Source organism: Bombina bombina, chromosome 3, assembly GCF_027579735.1.
Source record: "Bombina bombina isolate aBomBom1 chromosome 3, aBomBom1.pri, whole genome shotgun sequence".
Taxonomy (NCBI): Eukaryota; Metazoa; Chordata; class Amphibia; order Anura; family Bombinatoridae; genus Bombina; species Bombina bombina.
In genome coordinates, this window is record NC_069501.1 from 612,144,128 (window position 1) to 612,171,044 (window position 26,917).

Genomic DNA, 26,917 nt, shown 5'->3' on the forward strand with positions numbered 1-26,917 from the left:
ACTTTGTGTCTCTCACTTGACTAACTAACAGCCTTCCTACCTGGAAATTACCCCTTAGACAGACTGTATATCACTGAGTATACAGATAAGCTGCATAGACAGTGGGATGCTGAGCCTCCATTCCAGATCTGCCTACATAGTTATCATTTCCTCTAAGCATTCACACATCTTTATTGGTAGCACGCAAACACAAAATATGCAATCTCTATCTAAACAGATAACAACAGCAGCCAGAACTGCATCCCTTCACAGGCCTAGGTCCAAATCCTGTAGTAGGCCCAAAGGTGTTGAGGTGCAATTGTGGGACCCCCTCGCAGAGATGAGATCTTCCCCCTGTCTCCTAAAATGACTGGAGGGTCTGCAGGGAAGGCAGGTAGCTGAACTAGGTTATCAGTCGGTCATCTCTGTAGCTGTTGTATCATCACCCTAAACAATCGGTATCTTCATCTTTTTCTGCAATGAGAAACACAAATCATTAACAATTTCCAAACACTACCACTATGGGTTTTAAAAGATTTGTAAGCATATTTTTAAACCAGGTTCCAATCGATCCCATCCTTCCTTAGCTATATCTTTAGATCTTTGTTGTAACTCTTTTACTTTATTCATGTGTAAAACTTGTAGTCTCATTAATAATCCCATCCATAATACTATCATATTTGTTAATTCTATTTGCTAGCTCAATTACCCAACCTGTCCAGGCAGGAAACCACATCCAGACTTTATCTGCAGATGAGAATAATTCTTACTTATACCTTGTTTAAGGACCATTGGAATAATCTTACCATCTTTCCCAGCCATAGTTGAAACCATCTCATATTGTTATATAACTGAGTTTGACAGGTCCATTCATCATTGTCTGTCTGTTCCAGACAGGCACACCTAGGGGTACACAAATCTTTTAACGTTGAACAAAAACATAAACTATTAGAATCAGCAGTTACTGTATCACATGGTACTTTGTTAGGTTCCATATTAAATGTTAAAGTAGCATTTTTACAATCTGTTTCCCCCACATATACCTTGGGCAAACTAAACATGCAACCTTTCATGTTTGCTATGTAATTAACATACATTGGCCCAAGACGCATTAAAGGTATAGAAACTATACCAGCAAGTTCTAAGTATGTACCTTGATCTGAGATAGCATTTTGAACAGAGTGATCTATATCTATTTGAACATCATAGCTGTAATCTGTCATAATACTATCATATTTGTTAATTCTATTTGCTAGCTCAATTACCCAACCTGTCCAGGCAGGAAACCACATCCAGACTTTATCTGCAGATGAGAATAATTCTTACTTATACCTTGTTTAAGGACCATTGGAATAATCTTACCATCTTTCCCAGCCATAGTTGAAACCATCTCATATTGTTATATAACTGAGTTTGACAGGTCCATTCATCATTGTCTGTCTGTTCCAGACAGGCACACCTAGGGGTACACAAATCTTTTAACGTTGAACAAAAACATAAACTATTAGAATCAGCAGTTACTGTATCACATGGTACTTTGTTAGGTTCCATATTAAATGTTAAAGTAGCATTTTTACAATCTGTTTCCCCCACATATACCTTGGGCAAACTAAACATGCAACCTTTCATGTTTGCTATGTAATTAACATACATTAGCCCAAGACGCATTAAAGGTATAGAAACTATACCAGCAAGTTCTAAGTATGTACCTTGATCTGAGATAGCATTTTGAACAGAGTGATCTATATCTATTTGAACATCATAGCTGTAATCTGTCACATTTAAATCATTCATTGATATCGGTACACCTATTAAAGCATATCCAACAGTCTGTGGCATTCAGTTGCTTGGCGGTTTGTTGGTGTAAAAGCCAGATGGAATTTGTCCGTTTTCACCCTTCACTGGTATATAGAGGTATAAAACACAAAGAAAAGGACACAGAAAAAAACAGGACAGTATATGCATCTTGGCAGTTAGTTAACCCACTTTGTCCCCAGTGGTCTCACCCTTTTGACACAGGTTTTTATCACCGGCCTGGAAGTTCACTTTCTTACAGTGAGAGGCGTGTATCCAGTTTGGTTTCCCTTCCACTTTGACTGAGGTGGGTGTTGTCAGTAACACCTGATATGGGCCGTCAAACCGGGGCTCTAAGTGTCTCCTCACGTATCTTCTTATCACCACCCAGTCTCCAGGGTGCAGGTGATGAGTTCCAGTTATTTGTTCTGGATCTGGTAATGAAGAGAAAACTTTTCCATACAAATTAGTCAGTTGCTCATGCAGCTGAACAACATAATCAGTTAGAGAAACATACTGCCCATGTAATTCTTGTGGAAAGAAAAGACCTATTAGTGGTCTACCAAACAAAATTTCAAATGGCGAAAGGCCATGCTTTGCCTTTGGGGTGTCTTTACTGCAAAGAGGGCTAAAGGTAAGGCTTGTACCCAAGTAAGTTTTGTCTGCTCACATATCTTAGCTATTTTATTTTGTAAAACACCATTGGCTCTCTCTACTTTCCCAGATGATTAATCTGCAACCCTTTCATCATTTCTGCAAACACTTGCCCAGTAAAATGAGTCCCTTGATCAGATTCTACTGTTTTAGGTAAACCATATCTGCACACAATTTTAGTTATCAGCATTTTTTTTCTGTTACACCTGCTGTTGCCTTGGCAACCGGCCAGGCCTCCACCCAAGAGGAAAACATGTCTACACACACCAAAACATACTCATACACACCACATTTGGGCAGCTGAATATAGTCTATTTGCAGTCTTTGGAATGGGTAGTAAGGTTTTACAAGGTGTTTCATCTCCACCTTTGTCAATTTACCTGTAGTGTATTTAGCACACATCATGCATTTCTTGCACAATTCAGTTACAAATTGTGAGAAACCTGGTGCAAACCAAAATGTATTAACACTTGCAATCATTCTTGCAATCATTCCCCCTTTGGAAACATGGGAAGGGAGATGAGATAAACTGGCTAAAACAGGATATAGCACTGTAGGTGCACATAATCTACCATCCCCATGTTTCCAAACCTAATTTTCCAGTTTGCAACCAGCATTTTCCCACTTGCAATGAGTTAGGGAACCTGTTTGGTTTTGGAGGGTTTCTAAGACCTCCATTGTCAAATTCTCCACAGTTTCAGAGGACTGTTGGAGTATTATGAGAGCTGCCTTCTTGGCTGCTTCATCTACCCTATTATTACCCATAGTGATAGGATCTATTGCTCGCTGATGTGCCTTTAATCTAATAACAGCTATAGCTCTTTTGAAAACGCTGCGGTCTGTTCCAGTGTCCACCAAACACTCCACAAAATGGTATGGCATGTCAGAGAGGGTCAGGCGAACAAAGGCATCACCCCCTCTGCTCTCAGGCATGATTGGTAGCACTGGAAGCCCAGTCCATCAAATGTTCTCCCACAGTTATAACATTTACCTTTTCTGGGTTCCCCTCATTTATCCCTTAAACTGTTTCTATTGGGGTTTCCCAGGGCACACACTGGCATTACCCTTAGTGTTTTCTTTTTCTATACTTCTATGTTCCTTTGTATTGAGCTCGCTAAACTCATTAGTGTTGGAACTGATTTATCTCGCCAATCAGAATGGGCGGAAACCAATTGAGAAACAAATTTATTATGGATTTCTTTATTCAGTCCAGGCACCAATGTGGCAGTGAGCATTTTTCCCATACCTTGGTCTTCAAGGTTACCTCTCCTTGGGGCATATACATCTTGCCATGAGGTGGTATGGGCACATAAGATACTACAGTCAAAACTCGGGGCACAAATTATTTTCCCCAGCAATACTAAAACCCAACAATTTCCTTTTTTTTTTTTTTTTTAATATTTTTATTGAGGATTGAAAACATATAACATTTATAAACAGTATGCAAAATAATTTCTTCCATTTATAGCAAGGGTAGATATTTTACATTATAGTCCTCGTTTTTTCTTCCCCCTGTTTAATATATTAGGTCACTCTTGGACCTTTCAGGTAATATAGTTAGAGTCCAGGGGATATTATAACACACAGAACAGAAAGTACCTTACATTGGCAAAATCATTACAAGTATGATATAAACAAGTTGTAGTCCAGATACTTAGACCAGAGCTGAAAATAGTGTATTTGCATAACATCTTGACACATTCCATTAACCATTGAACAGTTGCAGTGTAGATTAATAAAATAAACTATCGTGACCTGTTGATGTAAAAATTAGAGACTACGCCTGTCGTGTTTTCCTTCAGAAAATTGTACAAGCCCCATTGGTAAAAACAAACTTCCACCTATGCGCATCTATCTATGGGCTCAAATTGGGAGCAAAGATTGGGATATCATATTTGAGGAGAGTGAAAAATATAAAAAGAGGGGAAGGGTGATTAACTATGGGTACTTTACTACTCTAATAAAATATATATGCATGCCTAAAGTTTGTGATGTTATCATGGGTGCTAAATGCTATACTCATTGTGTCTATCCTGCAGTCCCGGCCGCAGACCACCAGACAAGACAGCATATATGAGTCTGCACTACCTATTGGCATAATTTTTCATTGATTCTAGTGTCCCCCCTTTTATATGGCTTAAGCGGTATCTATCTAGGGGCCCCCCACTAACCCCCATGACACACACCTATTTACATAGTTTGGGGAAGGGTGATAGTATTTTGCCCCACGACAAGTTGTTTGAAAATTCCAGTTAAAAAAAAAAAAAAAAAAGATATATATAATATAAACATCCCACTGATAATTCTGTTTCTCTTTACCCATTTATTATGTATATGATACTATAGGAGGTTTATGTACATAAGAGTTAAAGTATGCTTAGTTTATCATATAATACCACATGAACAGTTTTTGAGCCTTAAGTGCATAATGATTAACATTCTACAACAGGGCGCTTATATATAAAACCACTTCTCACAAACAGAACAGAACTTTCTTTAACTTAGGAAATGGTAAGTTCGTGTTACTTAGCTATAGACCTAGGGGTCTTATCCCTGCTTGATTCTTGCAAAGTTTGTTAGGTAACAGCTAGGCCCTGTGATGAGTGTCTTGCCTTAGAACTTGAGCCCGGCGCAGTCATAGTAAGGCTGAAGTGCTTGCCCGATAGCCCTGTTCGATAGCTGGTTCCGTGATCATTGTACATTTCTTTGTTTTGCAGGGCACGGATCTTGGAGTTTGCTGGAGGATCGCCATATAATGCAGGATTTAGGGTACTTGGAGTCACAGACCTTCCAGAGCTGCCCCCCAGGCCACAAGGCAGCCCCTTCAGTCTCGACAATTGCCCGCTCAGGTTTACTGGCTGTGCTGTATCAAGCGATGATAAGATGGCTCCTTCGTGCCTTCTTTGTGGCATCCGTCACTGCGGCTCGATGTTTCCATTTTACCGGGCGCCATCTTAATTTGATGGCCATGCCGCTGCGGCCCATCTCTCCACTCCGGGAAAAGCCACTCTGCACCAGTAGATCTTTGGTCAGCTTTGCCTGTCCATTCGTTCTGCTCTGTCGGTAAAGATATGTAAGGTAGGGTATTGGCTTGCTGAGAAGGCTCCCCCTCTGTCTGAGTACTAAGGGTTAAAGCTTTCGTCGGTTTCGTGTAATGTTCAGGATTGTGGCCCAAAATTTGCTGCGTAGTTTTCAGCAATGTTGTAGTCTTTGGCAGTCTGTCTATAAGTAGCTGCAATTCACTCTCAGATGGCGCTCTTTCTATGAGAGGTTGGAAGAGGCCCTCCAGCTTTATAAGAAATTTGTCCCATTTGTCAGAAAGGGGATTACCGCTCATGATAGCTGTGATGTTCGGCAGCCTTTCTTTTCTCTAAAATGTTGCGTAGTTATCCACTGTCAACCGCAATGTTGTATGAGGTTTTAGGCACTCTTGCGTGTCGACAGTAAGGGATTGTGTGGACAGCTCCGGTCAAACACCCCAAAGAACCCGGGGGGGAGGCGCTGCCTGTGAGTTTGCCACGACCACAGGCCTCAGTTGTCCCTTTCCGACCCTGGGGTCATTAATACAGCAATCAAATGTAATTTTTGTTAATGTTCTGTAATATTCACGAAACCAGTCGTGTGGGTTCTTGTTGCTGTGTAAATTAAGCAATAACTGGCATATTATTAGCTCTTCTCCCAGGAGCTCTGGAAAAATGCGACTACTCAGAGTCACTTCTTGGACACGCCCCCCCAACAATTTCCTTTTATTACTTAGAGCATGCAGTTGTAAACAATTTTCCATTTCATGTCTATTAGCAAAATATCATTATTCACTTGATATTCTTTATTAAAGGATCAGCAAGGCACCACTGGTAGTCAGCTGAACACATCAGGTAAACCAAAGAAAAGGTCCATCTATGTGCAGCCTACAATCAACAGCTAGCTCCCAGTAATGCATTCCTCCTCACAAACCTACCTAGAAAAACATTTGGGTTTCACATACATATATATACACAGTATATATACACAGTATACACATACATACATACATACATACATACATACATACATACATACATATATACACACATATACAGTGCATACATACACATAGCTATACATACACATACATATATGCATATACATATACAGCACACATGTACACACTGTGACATAAATATTCACACTCTCACACACATGTATTTAATATCAAATACACTCACAAAGATACTCACTGACAAACTGGCACACAGATTCTATACACTCTATAAAAAATGCACACAAACCCCAGGACTAGGGCACATAGTCCACAAGGCCTTGGCATGCAGTCACAAATGACAATAGACATCCAATTGCCAATGCCCACATACAATCAGACCCACAACCAAATATCTAACCTTATAAATGCAAGGGCTACCATTAATAACCAAATAACTTTCAGGGGGGGTAGGTACTAGTGGTCTAGCAGTAGTGAAAATACTTGAGTAGTAAAATTGTAATTACCAATAAAGTAACTAGCAAATCAGACCTCTTAAAGATTCACTACTAGAATCTTGTGTATATTGTAATTTGTATTAATTCTACTGCAAAGATATCACTAGGACCATAATGTACAAAGGGACAATGTATGGCTATTGCAGTGTCACTTATGCAAGTCACAGTAGTGCTGGCCTTTTAAAACTCCAGTTAACCCATATAATTACCAAGCAGGGATGTAAAAGCCCTAAATGCCCCCAAGCATAGCATACACTCTTATGTCTTTTAATGAAAGACTTGCATTTGTGTGTGTGCAAAACATACATAATCTTACATTTAATTCAGTTGAACAAAATGTTTCTAGCAGCACATAAAGTCTAGGACAAAAAAGGGTTAAAAAAAACAACAAAAATTGTTCTGCTCTGTGCTGGAGGAAGGGGGGTTGGAAGCCCCCGCCCAGAACTGCAGCTACAGCACACATTAAAGAGACTGGATTCTAAACACTTTGTCTTCTATAGTAACAAATACATTGGGCTGTTTCTGATAGGATTCTACAGTTATTTTTATAGAGATTTTCCTAGTGGAATAATTCAAAGGTTCCCCCTTTGGAAACCCAACATCCATTCCCTTAGTCAACTTGCACCATTCAGGCAGATGCCAGCTGACCCACATACTATATTCTTTATACATTTCCTCCTGTGGGCTATTGAAGAAATTTTGGACGTCCATTGCTTAAGGATGACCTCATGTCACCCTTTCTAAGAATCGTTTCTCATAACCCAGTTATGATGGAGGGGACTCTTACCCTTCTCTCTCGACTCTTAGCAATACTGTGGCTGCCAGGGAAAGTCCCACACTATAAATCCCACACTATAAATTCCATACTAAAAATCCCTGCTTCTGATCCCTCCAAATTTTCCAACAAACCCAAATAATAAACAGTAGGGAGACAAATCCTAAAAGTACTTGGCCTCTTATATCATCAAAATCAAACCATGCTAGGGGACTTACATCAACAGTTTTATACATCATTAGAGACAAGTCTATTACAGCTCAGGGATGCGCCCTTCAGTATAGGAGCGTGCAAACTCAAACCAGTGTGCCCAAGGTTTTCAGAAACAAAGCCAAGAGGTGATCAAAAAGATCAAAATTCGCCCTTGTTCTCTGGGAATAGCACTATGCCCAATAGCAGCAATGGACTGAAGCTGAACTTAATCAACGATGTCCATAGGCCGAGCATAGGGGGTACCCAGAGACTTTGTACTGACAGACCAAGGTTGACTAGTAAGAAATCTTTGCCATTACTTTTGTGGGCATTATATGAGCTGTACTGTATACCCTTCTGCTCCTGAATTATATCAACATTAAGACAATGTTTAAAGGACATTTTAACAGTGCTGCTAATTACCAACATCCCTAATTATTATTATTATCATCAGGTATTTGTAGAGCTCCAACAGATTCTGCAGTGCTATAAGTATAGGCGGCATACAAGAACATTTATAGGGATCAAATGGGTAATTACCAACATCCCTATAGATAACAGCTCAATTTTTTACACCATATTAGTAATTTTACACAATGCACAATTGCCTATGTGAGCCTTTATTGTTCGGCTACATAACAATCAGGTAGATTACGAGTTTTGCGTTACGACTTTTAATGCTGAAAAAATGGCAATTCCAGCGTAATGGCCAGTAACGCATATTACGAGTCGTGTCGGTATAGCTATACCGCAAGCATTTTAGCCTGTAACGCAAATTCCATTCCGCACTCAAAAAAATGAAGTTTTTGCGTGGGATTTTCATAGCGCGGGTATTACAGGTTGTTCGTTGAAGCTAAAATGCTTGCGTTACAGCCTATACCGACACAATCCATACCGCCATGCCATCTGAGAGCAGTAGTTATGAGTTTTGCGCAACAAAAATGTTTCACAAAACTCATAACTAAACTGTTACAAAGTACACTAACACCCATGAACTACCTATTAACCCCTAAACCGCCACCTTACTGCATCGCAAACACTATATTAAACCTATTAACTCCTAATCTGCTGCCCACCCACATCGCGACTATTAAATAAAACTAATAACCCCTAATGTGCCACCCCAACATCACCGCCACTATAATAAAGCTATTAACCCCTAATCCGTCGCTCCCCGACATCGCTGCCACTATAATAAAGTTATTAACCCCAAAACCTCCATCCTCCCACATCGCCACCACTATAATAAAGTTATTAACCCCTAATCCTCCGGCCTCCCACATCGCCGCCACTAATAAACCTATTAACCCCTAAACCTCTGGCCTCTTACATCGCTGCCACTAAATAAACCTATTAATCCCTAAACAGCCGGCCCACACATCGCAAAACACTAAATTAAACTATTAACCCCTAAACCTAACACCCCCTAACTTTAAATTACAATATAACTATCTTAAAAAAATAAAAACTTACCTGTGAAATAAAAATAAACCTAACATTAAACTATAAATTAACCTAACATTACTATTCTAATAAAATAAAAAACTACTACCAATTAAAAAAAAAAATAACACTACGAAAAAAATAAAAAAAAGACCTGTTTAACTTAGGGTAATGCCCTACAAAAGGCCCTTTTAAGGGCTATTGGTAGTTTATTGTAGGCTAGGGGTGTTTTTATTTTGGGGCGGGGGCTTTTTTATAGGGCTATAGCTGTAATTGTTTTTATTTTGTGACAATTTTGTTTATTATTTTTGTAAGCTTAGTGTTTTTTATTTTTCTTATTTAGTGTTTATTATTTTTTGTAATTTTAGATTTTTTTCATAGTGTTAGGTTTTTTTAAATTTGTAATTTAGGTTTTTAAATTGGTAGTTTTTTTAAATTTTATTAGAATAGTTATGTTAGGTTAATTTATAGTTTAAACTTAGGTTTTTTTTATTTCACAGGTAAGTTTTTATTTATTTTAAGATAGTTATGTTGTAATTTTAATTTAAAGTTAGGGAGGGTGTTAGGTTTAGGGGTTAATAGTTTAATTTAGTGTTTTGCGATGTGGGGGGCCGGAGGTTTAGGGGTTATAAACTTTATTATAGTGCCAGCGATGTCTGGGAGCGGCGGATTAGGGGTTAATAAGTTTTATTAGTGTCGGTGATGTCGGGAGCGGCGGAATAGGAGTTAATAACTTTTGTTAGTGTCAGCAATGTCGGGAGCGGCAGATTAGGGGTTAATGATATTATTTAGTTGTCGACGATGTCGGGGACGGCAGATTAGGGGTGTTTAGACTTGGGGTTTATATTAGGTTATTAGGTTTAAACAACTTTTTTTTCCCTATAGACATCAATAGGGTTGCGTTACAGAGATTTTTTCATTCCGCACTTCAGGTTTTTTCTAACACTCTCTCCCCATTGATGTCTATGGGGGAAAGCGTGCACGAGCACGTCAAAGCAGCCCTTGGATTTTGTGCGGTATGGAGCTTAACGCCACCATATGGAGAGTGAAGTAACGCAACTTTTTTGACATTAGTTTCGCACCCTGTTTAGCGCAACACATGTACCCGAATGTTTTTAGCTTGCTTTTTCTTATTTTTGTGTAATATTTTACATGATTTTTCTAAAGGTTTTTGTTACATTAAGGCAGAGCTTTCCAAACTTTTCATGTTGGTGACACACTTTGTAGACCTACATAATTTCGTGACACAGTAATTCAGTTGTACTAGCAAACAGGAGGTTAAACTAACTTGTTTTAAAAGATACGGACACATACATAAATTATATAATAACAAAATGTATTTACAAGTAACAGTAAGTATGTGCAAGAATTAAAAAAAAAGTTTAATAACACCAATAGCTACTATTTTAATGGGATGTATGAGGCTGATGAGATGAACACAGTTTCTGAATATTTGGTGGAATATTAGATAAAGACACTCACATTTCATCATCAAGCATTTTTAAGCTTCCACTTCCTATCCATATTTCAAGAGCAGGAGCAGCAATACACTACTGGGAGCTAGCTGCAAAAAAATCCCACTGACTTCAGCTCAGCATTTAAGCTGCCACCCTCAGAGCTCTGTGAGTCTGACTGACTACTGCCCGTGCTGCAAACGCACTGCTGTCCCACTCACTGGCTACACATGCAGTCACGAGCCAATTAAGGAGACTACATGTGCAGCCAGGAGCCAATGTGCCGCCAAATCTGCCAATGGTAATAGTTTCAGTTCCCACTGAGCTGTGCCAATTGGTTAAGATGATCTATGACCCACTAGGTCACTAGGTATCAATCACGTGTTAACCATGTGATATGCGTAGCAGGCAGGTGGAAAGTCAGAAACCAAAAAACAATTTAAAAAAAAAAATTAAATTTAAAAAAAATTGTGCTGAAGCAGGGACACACCTACACACTGCTGCCGACACACTAGTGTGTCCCGACACACAGTTTGGAAAGCACTGCATTAAGGGAATAAGACGGTGCTGTCATAGTAATTCTATTAGCCATTAAGGGTGTTAACAGATCCATCAAGATCTCCATTGTAGTGATATTGTTTAACCCAGCAAATCTGCCAACCTGTAGTTAAAAGATCTTCTGTTTGATTGTAATATGCTGAGTTTAAAGGGACATGAAACACAATTGTTTTCTTTAATGATTTAGATAGATAATACAATTTTAAACAACATTCTAATTTACTTCTATTATCTAATTTGTTTCATTCTTTAGATATATTTTGTTGAAGAAATAGCAATGCACATGGGTGAGCCAATCACACGAGGCATCTATGTGCAACCACCAATCAGCAGCTACTGAGGCTATTTAAATATGATTTTAAACAAAGGATATTAGGAGAATTAAACAAATAAGATAATAGAATTAAATTGGAAAGTTGTTTAAAAATGCATGCTACTTCTAATTCATGAAAGTAAAAACTTGGGTTTCATGTCCCTTTAAGTGATTTACATTTACAAAGAGGGAATTAGCAATTTTCTTAATACTAATTTCTTTTTGGTACAAGGTTGGCCTCTAAGTTGTGGACATAGACACTGTCATGTACTGTCACATACAGTGTACAAAACTGTATTTGCCATTTGAGAACAATACACTAGATAAGCAAATAAAATTAATTGTTTTACATTGTTTACAAATGAAAAGATCACTTAATTTTAATTAACTGTCAATCAAACCTTTTTTTTTTTTTTTATGTGGCCACAAAGCACATTCTAGGTTTCTTTACGGCTTTGCTGGTAATTGTGACTGTAGAACAGAGCTGACCACCTAAGGCTATTTTTTTTTCTTTTTTTTTTTTTAAGTACAAACAGTAGCAGCTCAGAAATAGAACATTTATTGAAGACCCAAAAACAAACAGCAACGTTTATGAATGGCTTCAAATTCTAAAACCTCTTGCTTTAAAAAATTATTCACAGAATGGAGTGGAGCTCTTTGAATTCTTTTTATTTTGTGTGTAATTGAATTCAACATTGTATGGGACAGTGTATAATGTTCTAATCATTGTTTGATCTGTATTTTACAGTAACAACAGCAACTTCTTGTAACGATCCTGGAATCCCACAGAATGGCAGCCGAAGTGGTGACAGCAGGGATGCAGGAGATTCCATAGTGTTCCAGTGTGACCCAGGATATCTTCTACAAGGGGAAACCAAAATCAGTTGTGTGCAGATAGCAGATCGCTTCTACTGGAATCCCAATCCCCCTATCTGTATAGGTAAGTGCATAGCCTTAAAGAGACACTAAACCCATTTTTTTCTTTTCTTTCATGATTCAGATAGAGCATACAATTTTAAGCAACTTTCTAATTTACTCCTATTATACATTTTTCTTCGTTCTCTTGCTATCTTTATTTAAAAAGCAGGAATGTGATGCATAGGAGCTGGCCCATTTTTGGTTGAGAACTTGGGTTATGCTTGCTTATTGATGGGTAAATGTAAGCATCCAATAAGCAAGCGCTATCCATGGTGCTGAACCTAAAATGGGCTGGCTGCTAAGATTTACATGCCTGCTTTTAAAATAAAGATAGCAAGAGAACGAAGAAAATAATAAAAATAATAAGATAATAGGAGTAAATTCGAAAGTTGCTTAAAATTGCATGCTCTATCTGAATCATGAAAGAAAAAAAATTGGGTTCAGTGTCCCTTTAAGAAATACAAGCACTTGAAGAGCTTAATAACCGATTTTCCTAGAAAAGTATATTATTGTCTTTTCAAGATAATGACATTTAAATCTACATACTATTTTGTGTATAAATTAGTCTGATAATGCATACGACAATGCGTGGACTATGAGTTTTAGTGTATCCTGCCCAATGTTTTCATATTATATGGTTGAGAATGATGAGCTTGACCCTTTCTCCTCTTGTTTTTATCTGCATTTATGTATTTATTTACGTATTTTATTTATTTATGTATTTAGACTTACATAGGGAATTGCAGCATTGTAGGGAGCAGGGCTGCCTTATTTGATGTCTTTGCTGCATAAATTAAAAAAATATAACTGACATAGAAAATCCATCTTCTCCATTTATACCAAATATATTTAGCCACCAATCAGCAAGCGCTACCAAGGTGCTGAACCAAAAATGGGTCAGCTCCTAAGCTTGCATTCCTGCTTTTCAAATTAAGATAAATTAAAAATAAAGATGTTTTTCAAGAGAACGAAGAAAACATGGAAAAAAAACATAATTATGCTATATTCATTTTTAATAAAGGAATTAACTATGTGTTTACTGTAAACATTTTACATTCCAATGTTCTGTACATAGGGGAATATGTCCTATGTATTTATAATTAGATATTCCTATATATATATATATATATATATATATATATATATATATATATATATATATATATATATATATATATGTGTGAATATATCTATACCTATATATAATTATATATATATATATATATATTGTACCAAAATACCATCAGATATATGTAGACATATGTATTTATGAATAAATGCAACATATTCTTCTATGTGAAGAACATTGGAATGTGAAATATTAATATTTTCACGCCAGCTTAGCACACATGAGAATATGCTATTGGGTTTACGCCTGAGTAGCGTGTTTTTTCCCACTTTTTTTCTCCATTAACTTCTATGAGGGAATATGTGGACGAGCATGCAATATTCTGAGTTCTGCTTTTTGCGCTCGGCGGGTTAGCACGTAAGTGAAAACAGATTACTTTCAACTCATAATACCAGCGCAACACGGTTAGCGCAAAAAGCTTACTTCTAGCGTAATGAATGTGGGAGCGTTAATTAGTGCTCTACTTTTAATCTGGCCCTTTATGACTTATGTGATCCAAAAGACCCTGCCATATAGCAAGTTTTACATATTGGAAAAGCAGTGCTTTCATAATTGTATACGTTTATGGTCATTTTCTTAGACAATGAAAACTCTTCATTCAGAAAAATGATAGGTTTCACTATGAAGGTGGTGAACTCCAATGAGGGATTGGATAATAGCTCTTTCATTGGTTCAATGTTTCTCCTATTCACAAAACACACCAGACCTAATGTGACACTATTTAACTATGAAGTATAAAGAATAAAATGCAAAACAGTGTATCATTTACTTCACTAGGCTGCTCCTGCTCCCTCTCTGCTATCAAGATAGTCCGTATTGCTCACTCACCGGTGATCATTAGATGATGTAAATGTGTGTGACACATATTGACTCTGGAGCTTTCTAAAGAGGATGACATTGTTCTATAATCAGGGATCTTAATATAGGGCCAACAGCTTCAATTATAGTACCAATATATGCATGCTTTAATCTGTAGTAGCCTGAATCAGCCAATTCATACGCTGTCTCTTGTACATCAGGCTCACTACATTGATTTTTCTGTCTCCTTTGCTATGTTTTTTTTTGTTTTACTGCATTGAGTTCTCTGTCTAGTGTATAAAGCGCTGGACTTAAAACGCTTTTTTGCCTCCCGAAATATACTGTCCTCCTCCTGGACAGAGAAAATGTAAATAAAACAGAGAATGGTTTTTGGGGGCGCTCAGTAAGCTCAAAACGTTAGAGATATGGGTATGATCACATTAATAATGGGGACCTTAATAAGGGTGTTCTCAAATAATTATATATATTTGGACTTTTCCTTTTTGGTAAAAAATTACTGAAGGATAAATCACTCTTTTTTTTATCTTTTATTGAAAAATACACCTTTATGTATTTATTCGTGTTTATTATAAATTTGCATAATGGTTGTTATGTTCTTTATTAGTTTTGAATATATGAAACATTAAATGTGAATTCTAATGTTTATAAATTTTATCTGTACCCAAATAAATATAATGTCACATTGAAACACTTCCGCACTCTCAGTTTAAAGCCTCTATATTTGTGATATGGTTAAACCAGGTACGTTTTTTTGACTAATATATAGTGAAGAGAACTTGAAAATATATGCCAATTTTATAAAAAAACTTTTACTTATTAAAAAACATTACATAAAAATCATAAAATACAAAATTATACAATTAGCAGATTTTTCACTGAAATCTATTGTGAAGGGAAGGGTAAGACTACCTGCATGGCAGGATTACTACAAAGTCTACCAAAGGTACTAATCATATAAAGATCTTTTAAAAAAAAAACTCCCTAAGGCAAGTCCTAAAAGGCAACTTAAGCATTCAGTAGTTGGCCACTACTAAAGTTTATTGTCAAGGAGAAATATGTATTAGGAGAGACTTTTGTGTAATCGTTACATTTGGAGAGACTTTCCATTTCTAAAATAACACGCAAAGTTACATATGTCAAAATAAGGGGCATTGCAACAAAATTACCATTTGCTAAAAGAGACTATACAGCTTTCTCTTTAAAAATAATACTTTTTTTTTGGTTAATTAAAGGTGGTAACGTTAGACCATCCTTTACCTATCAGTCCAGTAAGAAAACACAGAAGCCATTTTCTTAAAGCAGAAGTATATTGAAAACACTTGCATAAAGTTATAAGCTTAGTAATTTATTTTAAATATCTACGCATATCAAAGGTTTTCTTAGAAGAAAGTTTAATTGTTTGTTTTTAAAGGAACAAATTTGTCACAATAGATTTCAGTGAAAAATCTGCTAATTGTATAATTTTGTATTTTATGATTTTTATGTAGTTTTTTAATAAGTAAAAGTTTTTTTATAAAATTGGCATATCTTTTCAAGTTCTCTTCACTATATATTAGTCAAAAAAAAAAAAAAAAAAAAAACGTACCTGGTTTAACCATATCACAAATATAGAGGCTTTAAACTGAGAGTCCGGAAGTGTTTCAATGTGACATTATATTTATTTGGGTACAGATAAAATTTATAAACATTAGAATTCACATTTAATGTTTCATATATTCAAAACTAATAAAGAACATAACAACCATTATGCAAATTTATAATAAACACGAATAAAAACATAAAGGTGTATTTTTCAATAAAAGATAAAAAAAGAGTGATTTATCCTTCAATAATTTTTTACCAAAAAGGAAAAGAGTCCAAATATATATAATTTTATATATATATATAATTATTTGGGAACACCCTTAATAAGGTCCCCATTATTAATGTGATCATACCCATATCTCTAACGTTTTGAGCTTACTGAGCGCCCCCGAAAACCATTCTCTGTTTTATTCCACATCAAGACATCTAGGCACCATTTTGTTCATTGATATGTTTTATATACACCTTAGAAAAAAATGCATATTTTGTCATTAGTGTTTATATCCAAAAATAAGTAAATCCGGGTCAAATCTATAGATGAGTAAAAGTCTACAAATGCTTTGCCAATTCTCTTTGTAAAGCACAGCACAGAACAAATATATATCTATAACTCAATGAATTTACAGGTATTAGACTCATTTGAAACATTAAAATGTTCTCTAAATATTCCTCAATAAATTATAGTATAGTTCAAATCATTTTCAGTTAAATTTTTATCATTTGCTATATACACTTTTCTGTTTCAGAATTTCAATATTCATATGTTATTTATTGCTGTATGATAATAATGAACATTAACCAAACATGTAATATTGTGTTGCATCCTTAGCTCCGTGTGGTGGCAATCTGAGCAGCCCAACGGGTGTCATACTTTCTCCTCAATACCCAGAACCCTATCCCCCTTTGAAGGAGTGTGACTGGAGGATAACAGTGTCTTCTGACTATGTGATTGCATTATCTTTTAACATGTAAGTACCACTAAAATACTTGGTGTGAGGCTCTGTCCACAAGTAGACCAGTAGCATTCTAGTGGAAGAGATTTAAGTTTACTGGAGTTCAGTATAACTGAGTATAGTATGAATGTATGTATATATATATATATATATACTGTATATGTATGTGTGTGTGTGTATATATATATATATATATATATATATATATATATACACAGTATATACTATATATATATACAGTATATTTTGTATGCATGTGTGTGTATATATATGTATATATATATATGTGTGTGTGTGTGTGTGTGTGTATTTATAAAGTTTGTGGGGAAAACTCTCTTCTGGCTGTAATATGTATTGTTAGTGTAGTAGGTTTTTCCTTAAATTAGTTTATTTTGCTTCCTCTTTGAGGTTCAGTTCCTGAGGATAGAACTTCTCTAACAGCAATTACACAATAATCTTTGCATGAGTTCTTATTTTGGATTATTTAATGAGGTAGATACTAAGGTACAGCAAAATATGTTGCAGAGGCTTTCCTTATCCAACTAGTTTCCGCTAGACTGATGGAATTAGCGGTAACAAAGAGCCCTAATATCTGGAAATAACTAAATATAACACAGGGTTTCATAGGAAGTGTTTGACATACTTTCACCTCAATATTACTAATGGGAGAATTATAACACACTTCATCATTTAGGCAATATTGGAGCTGATGTTAAAAATTCCTGTTTAAATTTTTTTTCCTAATTATATATGAGTGGGGATTATCATAAAAAGGTTCCTTGTAATATAGAATTAAAATACAAATCTATGTTCTTTCTTCATAACCTCCCCTATTATGTCTCTTTGTGTATGCAGCAGAGGGTCCTGTAATTCCTTATATCACTCATCTTCTGCGCTGCAGAGTAACATGCAATTGGCGTTAATGTATCTTGCTAATGTCCGCCTTGCTATTAAGTGTTGGACAAGACTTGTTAATGAAGTCATTTTCTTTCATAAGTTGGAGAGAAGATCAGCAGTGATAATAAGGTCCCCAGGGGACAGACCCATATATCTGAGCTTCTATTAGCGCATTAACTTGTAGATGTTGAGAATGTGTGTGATGCGTTGCATGACAAATTAAGAAATATGAGACCCCTCCAGCTGTAAAAGGAGTTGGCGGTGAGAGAGAGGATCCTGATTTTTTTTTCAAGCCAGGGGAGAGCCTCAGTAATTAGGGCACCAAGATCCTCCTACATTGTGTGAGTGTTTAGTTTAGCCCAGGGGAGAACAGTTTTAATCTTGGGTAACAGTAGCAAAGTACTAAGTCAGAGTTAATCAAAGAGAAAGTTATGTAAGTGATGCTTTAAATATTCATGATGATTGTGCTGTCTTCAGATCTTACAGATGGTACATTTGTAGTGCACCGACAGAACTAAATGTACGCAGTTTAAATATAATATTTAGTATTATTAATAATAATATTAGTATACAAAAGGACTTGTACTACAAAAATTGTCTGTTTTGCTTATGAAAGAGCAGCATGTATAGGAATCAAAATGATATGTTTGGCTGAAAATGTTAAAGGGCCATGATACCCAAAGGTTTAAACACTTGAAAGTGATGCAGCATAGCTGCAAAAAGCTGACTAGAAAATATCACCTGAGCATCTCTATGTAAAAAAGAAAGATATTTTACCTCGAAAGTTCCTCAGTAGCCACATCCCATTGTAAAGGATTTCTAAGCACCATATTAGTGTGTCTGTCCTGGGACAGCTTAGGGGATGAGCCTTGTGCACTCTCATATTATTTCCCTATTCAGCTTACTATGAAATCTCATGAGAGTTAAGTCAAATCTCATGAGATCACAGTAAAATAGTTCATGACCTCAGCACTGCTGATGCTGATTGGCTGCTGTTCATTTCTTCATTTTTTAATTTTTTTTACCTGCAGCTGGGAGCAGGTGAAGTATAACTTTTTACACAGAACTTACTCTGCTGAGCTGAGGAAATTGTGAGGTAAAATATCTTCCTTTTTTACATAGAGATGCTCAGGTGATATTTTCCTGTCAGCTTTTTACAGTTATACTGCATTAGTTTCAAGTGATTTAGCATATGAGTATTATGTCCCTTTAAGTAAAAGCTGAAATACGACAGTATTGGTAATCTTCACTGGCTAAATGCAACTGTCTCTATGCTACTGGTACAGAGGGACAAGCTGCTGCAAGAATGACACAAAAACAGAAAAGGACCTTAAGTTTTAAAAAATAAAATAAAAAACAAAACAGAAACTGAAATAATTAAAAATTACAATTTCTATTAAAAGGGGGTTAACATGGGTGTTTGCATGTGTATTACAAGTTGAAAGTAAACTCGTTCACTCAAACACAATTGAATTTGACGGACATTGGGTTATCGCGCCCTCAGAGCTCTGGTTGAATGTTACGCTCAAATATAAAGGGTCACAAAAAATCTAAAAAAATACATTTCATAGTACAGTTACACTCATGATAACACTATCTAATAAAAATTATTTTTTAAAAATTGCAATAAAAAGTCAAAGGGTTCAAAGATGTGAGGTCTCAGGTGTTAGGGAAAAAAAGGCTGCAAAGGGCTTTAGCCTAGAGATTCATACATACATATGTCTAAAGATATATATGTATGTATATAGATAAACATATGTATAGATGTGTAAGCATATGTATTTATGTATCAGATATATATAGAAATATAAATTTAATAATAAATAGTACATTATTTTCTATTTGAAGAACATAGGAATGTAAAATATGTGTTTTGCGCCTTACGTTTCTCAATTTACATCTTAACACGGTCGGTTATTGCGCATGATAATTTAGGATTCTTAAGGCATGTTATTGAGATATTACAAATAAAATATTAATTAAAATTTAAGTAGATTAGTAAAAATTAACATACTATAAAATATATAGATATATTTTATGGATTATTTAGAATATTTTACAGTATTTACTGTTGAATAATTAATATTTATTTTCACTAATATGTTATATGTAATATTTCAATAACGCACCTTAAGAATTCTCTATTACATTCTCATGTGCGCTAACCAGACTACATTAAGATTTATAAGTGTATAGGAGCCTTTTGCAGTTAGGTAGCTGAAAATGTGTAAAATAATTTTTATGCAATATTTATATTTAATAAAGTGTTTAACTATTTATTACTCTAAATATTTCACATTTCAATGTTTTTTACATAGCAGTATAGGTTCTAAGTATTTTTAAATATATTCTGTATATATCTATACCTATATATAATCATATATATATATATATATATATATATATATATATATATATATATATATATATATATACACAGTATATATATATATATATATATATATATATATATATATATATATATATATATATGTATGTATATACTTGAGGAAAGTTTTCCTCTGTGAAAAGCACAACTGGGCTAAGAGGCTGCTCCTAGGTGGTAATTACCATAGAACAAGTCACTGAGCTGTTGTTCGTTCCTGGTATAGCGCTTCTCTCTTTGTATGCAAATGTTTATGACCCTGGGGAGGCCTCCCTAAGGGTGATGGGGGAAGCCAGATGTGGACTCCTTGCCTAGTGTGCTTAGAGGAATATGGCTGCACCTCACTGACGAGACCCATAGAAGGCCAAAACGATCATCTGGGATTGTCATGTTCTTTGTTCAGAGGAGAATTGCCTGGTATTTCAGGGCTGGATTGATCTTTTCTTGACGGGATCAGACTGATATACTTCAGGAAAGTTTTCCTCTGTGAAAAACACAACTGGGCTAAAAGAGGCTGCTCCTAGGTGGTAACTCACCATAGAACAAGCCACTGAGCTGTTGTTCGTTCCTGGTAGAGCGCTTCTCTCTTTGTATGCAAATTTTTATGACCCTATGGAGATCTCCCTAAGGGTGATGGGGGAAACCAGACGTGGACTCCTTGCCCAGTGTGCTTAGAGGAATATGGCTGCACCTCACTGATGAGGCCCATAGAAGGCTAAAACGATCATCTGGGATTGTCATGTTCCTTGTTCAGTGGAGAATTGCCTGGTATTTTGGGGCTGGACTAACCTTACTTGGTGGGATCAGACTGATATACTTCAAGAAAGTTTTTTTTGGTGAAAAGCACAACTGGGCTAAAAGAGGCTGCTCCTAGGTGGTAACTCGCCATAGAACAAGCCACTGAGCTGTTGTATGTTCCTGGTAGAGCACTTCTCTCTTTGTATGCATATATATATATATATATATATATATATATATATATATATATATATATATATAGTAGCAGGAAATGAGGATGCACTCACCAGGATTTTCAATGTTACCCTTTTAATGTAACGTTTTGGGGTGTTACCCCCTTCGTCAGACAATACAAAATAACAATCATATAATCAATATAAGTATAGATATATATTTTACTAAAATACCATTGGAATTTGAAATATTAATATTTCATATTGGGTTAGCGCATTGGTTGGTTAAATGTGATCCGGTATGCATGCAAGTAGGGTTTTATTTTCCACTTTTTGCACTCCATTGAAGTCTATGGGGAAAATATGTTTACACTATCGCAATATTGTAAATTCACGTCACGTGTGCTCCTCGGATAAGCGCGCAAGGGAAAACCTTTTACTTTCAACTTGTAATACGTGCGGTAGCCGATGCACACAAAAATCTTAATTATACGTTATTATATGCTAGTATCTTTTGAATGAGAAATTAACACTTCCCAAAATATTTGCATGGGCTTAACTGAAGCTCTATGCTTAAAAGTCATTGCACAACAGAAGCTGATTTTAATGCTAAAAACCTTGCACAATTGTAACTAAATTCAAACTTTATGAACCATCTTGTTATGGCTTTAAAAATTGGTGGGTACTACAAATACACAGTCGATTTTCAACATCACCTAGAATGGCCCCTGGTCGCTGTTCATCTAACCATCATCACCTAGAATGGCCCCTGGTCGCTGTTCATCTAACCATCATCACCTAGGATGGCCCCTGGTCGATGTTCATCTAACCATCATCAACTAGGATGGCCCCTGGTCGCTGTTCATCTAACTTTATTGATACATGTAGAAGACAGTGAAAACGACAGTACAGAAAATGAGAACATTAGCTGATTTTTTATCCTACTGTTAACCTAAAGGGACAGTCAACCCAAAAATGACTGTAACTTATTTAGATTAGTTAATTAACAATCTTTACAGTAAACTGTAGCCCAATTTTCATCTAAATAAACTTTGGCAGAAAATACACTTACTAGATCTCATCTGGCCATTTTGAAATGGCCGCCTGACCCCTCCTTCTCTGACGTCTCCCAAAAGCTCCCACTAGTACAGGATCCTTTCCTTTTGTCCCTGCGCTTTCCTGTGTCTCCCTTCATTCAATTCAGTGAGACACACGCTGTTACACGCACAGGGCATCACTGAGATCAGACCCACATCACATCGCCGCCTGCCCGGCACTCACTGCCTCTCATCGGAATCCTAATTGCTTTCTGTGAATGGGGGGTGGGGGGTACAGTACACGTCGGTTGGATTTGCACAGATGTTTGGATATTGCACTTTCACCAAATATAGCCAAATGCTGCTGCTCATGTCCCGTATACATTATTAGTTTGTGAAACGAGTCAACAAATGCATATGCCTAATTTATATGCTAAAGGGAATGCATAGGAAACTGATAAGAAAAGAGTACTAGATAGAGAAAAAGAGTGACGGAATGATCAACAGCATGATACTGAAACACCTACTTTCAGATGAGAGGCAGTGAGTGCAGGGCAGGCTGTCTGTGCTTGTAACAGCGATAACCGCGTCTACAAGCTGTTCCTGCCCGGCACTCAATGCCTCTCATCTGGAAGTAGGTGTTTCAGTATCATGCTGTTGATCATTCCGTCACTCTTTTTCTCTATCTAGTACTCTTTTCTAATCAGTTTCCTATGCATTCCCTTTAGCATATAAATTAGGCATATGCATTTGTTGACTCGTTTCACAAACTAATAATGTATACGGGACATGAGCAGCAGCATTTGGCTATATTCGGTGAAAGTGCAATATCCAAACATCTGTGCAAATCCAACCGACGTGTACTGTACCCCCCACCCCCCATTCACAGAAAGCAATTAGGATTCCGATGAGAGGCAGTGAGTGCCGGGCAGGCGGCGTTGTGATGTGGGTCTGATCTCAGTGATGCCCTGTGCGTGTAACAGCGTGTGTCTCACTGAACTGAATGAAGGGAGACACAGGAGCGCGCAGGAATGAAAGGAAAGGATCCTGTACTAGTGGGAGCTTTTGGGAGATGTACGAGAAGGAAGGGTCAGGCGGCCATTTCAAAACGGCCAGATGAGATCTAGTAAGTGTATTTTCTGCCAAAGTTTATTTAGATGAAAATTGGGCTACAGTTTACTGTAAAGATCGTTAATTAACTAATCTAAATAAGTTACAGTCATTTTTGGGTTGACTGTCCCTTTAATACACGCAAAGAAAGAACAATGCAAATTTTCATATTTAAGGCTTGATTACATTGCACATAAAATTTATCGCACAAGCAATATAGCAATAGCGCAGGCACGTTAATTTGTGCACATATTTCAAGTGGAAAGCAAACGCATTCGCTTGAGAACAATCACATTTAACACGCGTCAGATTAGTGCAGCTGAAGACCTTGTGTAAAGGGTTCTGGCTCAAATAAAAGTTGCACCAAACATAAATACATAAAAATAAAGTTACACTCATATAACCACTATCGGTTAAAAAGTATTCATAAATATATTAAAAAAAACATTTATAAGGGTGCAAAGGTATTTGGTATATGGCCATGTGTTTGACTGCAAAGGGCATTAATATATATATGTGTCTAAATAATAATTCCATAATAATAATATTTAATAATGTGTTTTACTGTGTATTTACTGGAAATATTTCACATTCCAATGTTCTTTTATATAAGGGAAAATGATATTTGTATTTTTAAATTGGCATTCCTTTATATACAGTATCTGTAAATAGCTATACCTGTATATATTCCTATAAATATATAAAAATTTATTAAAATTATGGTGGAGATAAAAGCAATCAGAAATCTATCTGCTACTGTAGAGTTCTAATAAGAACGAAACAGGCTGTCTAGCGGTGATTTCTGTATTTGCTGCAATCACCCTATTAAGGGATCGCTGTGTTAAAACAGTATTTGAAGCAAAAAGTCTGAAATTTTGCATATCTAATTTGCATATCTTACCCAGAATCCTCTTGTGCATTGATAACAATGTATATGGAGTTTTACTGGGGAAAAGCAAGCGGGATACTTGCCTAGATGTGCTAATTTCCTATGCAATTTATTTTTTTTGATTTATAAATATATAGAAATAGATATATAATTTACATTAACATTATCAGATATTTTTAAAAATACAAAAAAGTACTCTACTCTTGTTGGGTTTGCGCATATAAGCCTGACAGGAATATACTAATTATTCATGTGCACTAACCGACATGAGTTTATTAAGGTGTGATATGTATTTATTACATATAAAATATTGAAAAATATTAATAATTAAAGTGAAAGTAAATCCTAGCATTGTACAAACATTAGGATTGACTATTGAAATAAATAAAGGGGACTTTCATTCATGAAGTATAAGATACCTCATGTAGAAAGCTCCTTTATTTGTTTCAACCGATCGCCGTTCTTAGCTGCTACAGCAGCCCACGGCTAAAAAAAAATTCCCATGGGCACCAAGCCGGATTTACCACACGGCTATTGGCTAAGATGTGAAAACGTCACCTCTTAGCAAAAAAAAAATGGTTTAGCCGTGGGCTGCTGTAGCAGCTAAAAACGATGATCGGTTGAAACAAATAAAGGAGCTTTCTACATGAAGTATATTATACTTCATGAATGAAAGTCCCCTTTATTTGTTTCAATAGTAAATCCTAGTGTTCGTACAATGCTAGGATTGACTTTCACTTTAATGTAAATAATTATTATTAATAATTATATATATTAAATTAACTATAATTATTATTAATAATAATTATTACTTTTTTCAAAATTTGATATTTAATATTTTCTTAACGCGCCTTAAGATAACTTATTCTTCATGTGCGCTAACATGACTCTCTGTTAGACCTATAGCGCACAACCTGAAGCGCGTTATACATGTTTTTTTAGTTTTAAATATATATTTCTATATATATCTGATAATGTTAATGTAAAATATATCTAAACCTATATATCTATACGAATATATATACAGATATTTTTATATATATATATATATATATATTTATATTTAAAATAAACATGATAAATATAAATTACATTTCCCTGTATGTAAAGAACATTGGAATGTGAAATACTAATACATTTTTTCAATAATGGTTATGTTTTGTCGGGTTTCATGCGCAAGCAAAAGTTTTGCTTTCAACTTTTAAAACGAGGGCGAACTTGTGCACACATAACCCACGTGCACAAAAATTTTACTTCTAGAGGTGTTAACACCCAAGCAGAAGCGCTACATAGCACGCCACTCATAATCTGGCCCTTATTTAGCTGACAAGAGTAAAATGTCCTAATACTCCTAATAATTATTTGTTACACACTCTCTTTTGTGGTTAAATATTTTCAAGGATCATTTTTACAACCAAAACTGTATGTGCTAGCAGCATGATAAATTAAAGGTATATTCTAAAGGAAAGATTTGATGCTATAATTTGTTAGAGGCTAACATTTTTATATTACTTGCCCTAATTATTTCTCTATGGGGTTTGATGAAAATTCTTTAGAAAATCCTATTAAATTATTTAACTGCACCTATTGGGGTAGATTTAGTTTCAAGACCGCTGCTCCTTAACTTGTCCGCCATCTTTTAGATACGATCAGGATGATTGACACCCCGTTTGAGGCCGATTGGCCGCGAATGTGCAGGGGGCGGCATTGCACAAGCATTTCACAAGCGATGCCAGGCGGACATGATTCTACCCCATTGACTTTAATGGTGAATTTTGTAGAAAAGTCATAAGATAAACTTTTCTAAATGATTGTGACCCAATTGGCAATTGTGTAAGCCTGTCAATCGCTGACTGTGTGCTGCTTTTGTGCTGCAAGGCTTGCAGCATCACAGCAGGACTTTACCTATGTATTTACCCCCTTTTTGGTGGTTACACACGTAGTAATCTAGGGTCAGTAATGTAAAAATGACCTTGTTCCTACAAACTAGAGAATATCTTTTACCAATAGAATATATCTTTAATACATTAAAAATGATTGCTGTGGGTCTAATGTAATAGTTTTTAGGAGTGACCTTGATGTAGCCGTGGTGATTTTAGTAACAGCTGTACCTGTACAGGTATACCCCGCTCATACAGCGGGTTAGGGACCGGAGCCCCGCTGTAAAGTGAAAACCGCCTTAAAGTGAAACAAGGCAGTTTTAGCTTTCTTTTCACTTGCCAGTGTATTTAAAAACTTGAAAACATGTTTGAACTACCATATATTAGGGGTGCAATAGTAATATGTTTAGTTTAACATTAGCACAGCACAGTATTATTCAATTAGTATTCTATAAATACTGTACCTGTAAAATAGTAACAATTACTGTAGTAAAATTTGCCAGACTATAACACAGACACAGTTTACACTGTAATGCTGTAAACAGAGTGAACTGCGCATAACAAAATGGTGCCAGTTACTTTTCTCGCAAACTCACAAAGATTAAAGCACTATTTCAAAATCCTTGGAGGTTGAACTTCAGCTCCACAAAGCGCTGTATTAGCGAATCGCTGTAAAGTGAAGCACTGTAAAGTGAGGTATACCTGTATATCACAAACAACTCTTTCATTCCATTAGCAGCATATGATTCAGGTCTGTTTCACACGA

General features: G+C 35.9%; 1 protein-coding gene across 1 annotated transcript in view; it reads left to right on the forward strand.

The window, feature by feature from the left end:
• The window catches only part of LOC128652451 (CUB and sushi domain-containing protein 2-like), a 1,617,569-nt gene that overhangs the window by 1,303,839 nt on the left and 286,813 nt on the right, over positions 1 to 26,917 (forward strand). The window contains 2 exon segments of the mRNA XM_053705390.1: positions 12,387 to 12,578; positions 16,918 to 17,056. Of these exon segments, the coding sequence (XP_053561365.1) occupies positions 12,387 to 12,578; positions 16,918 to 17,056 (331 nt within the window).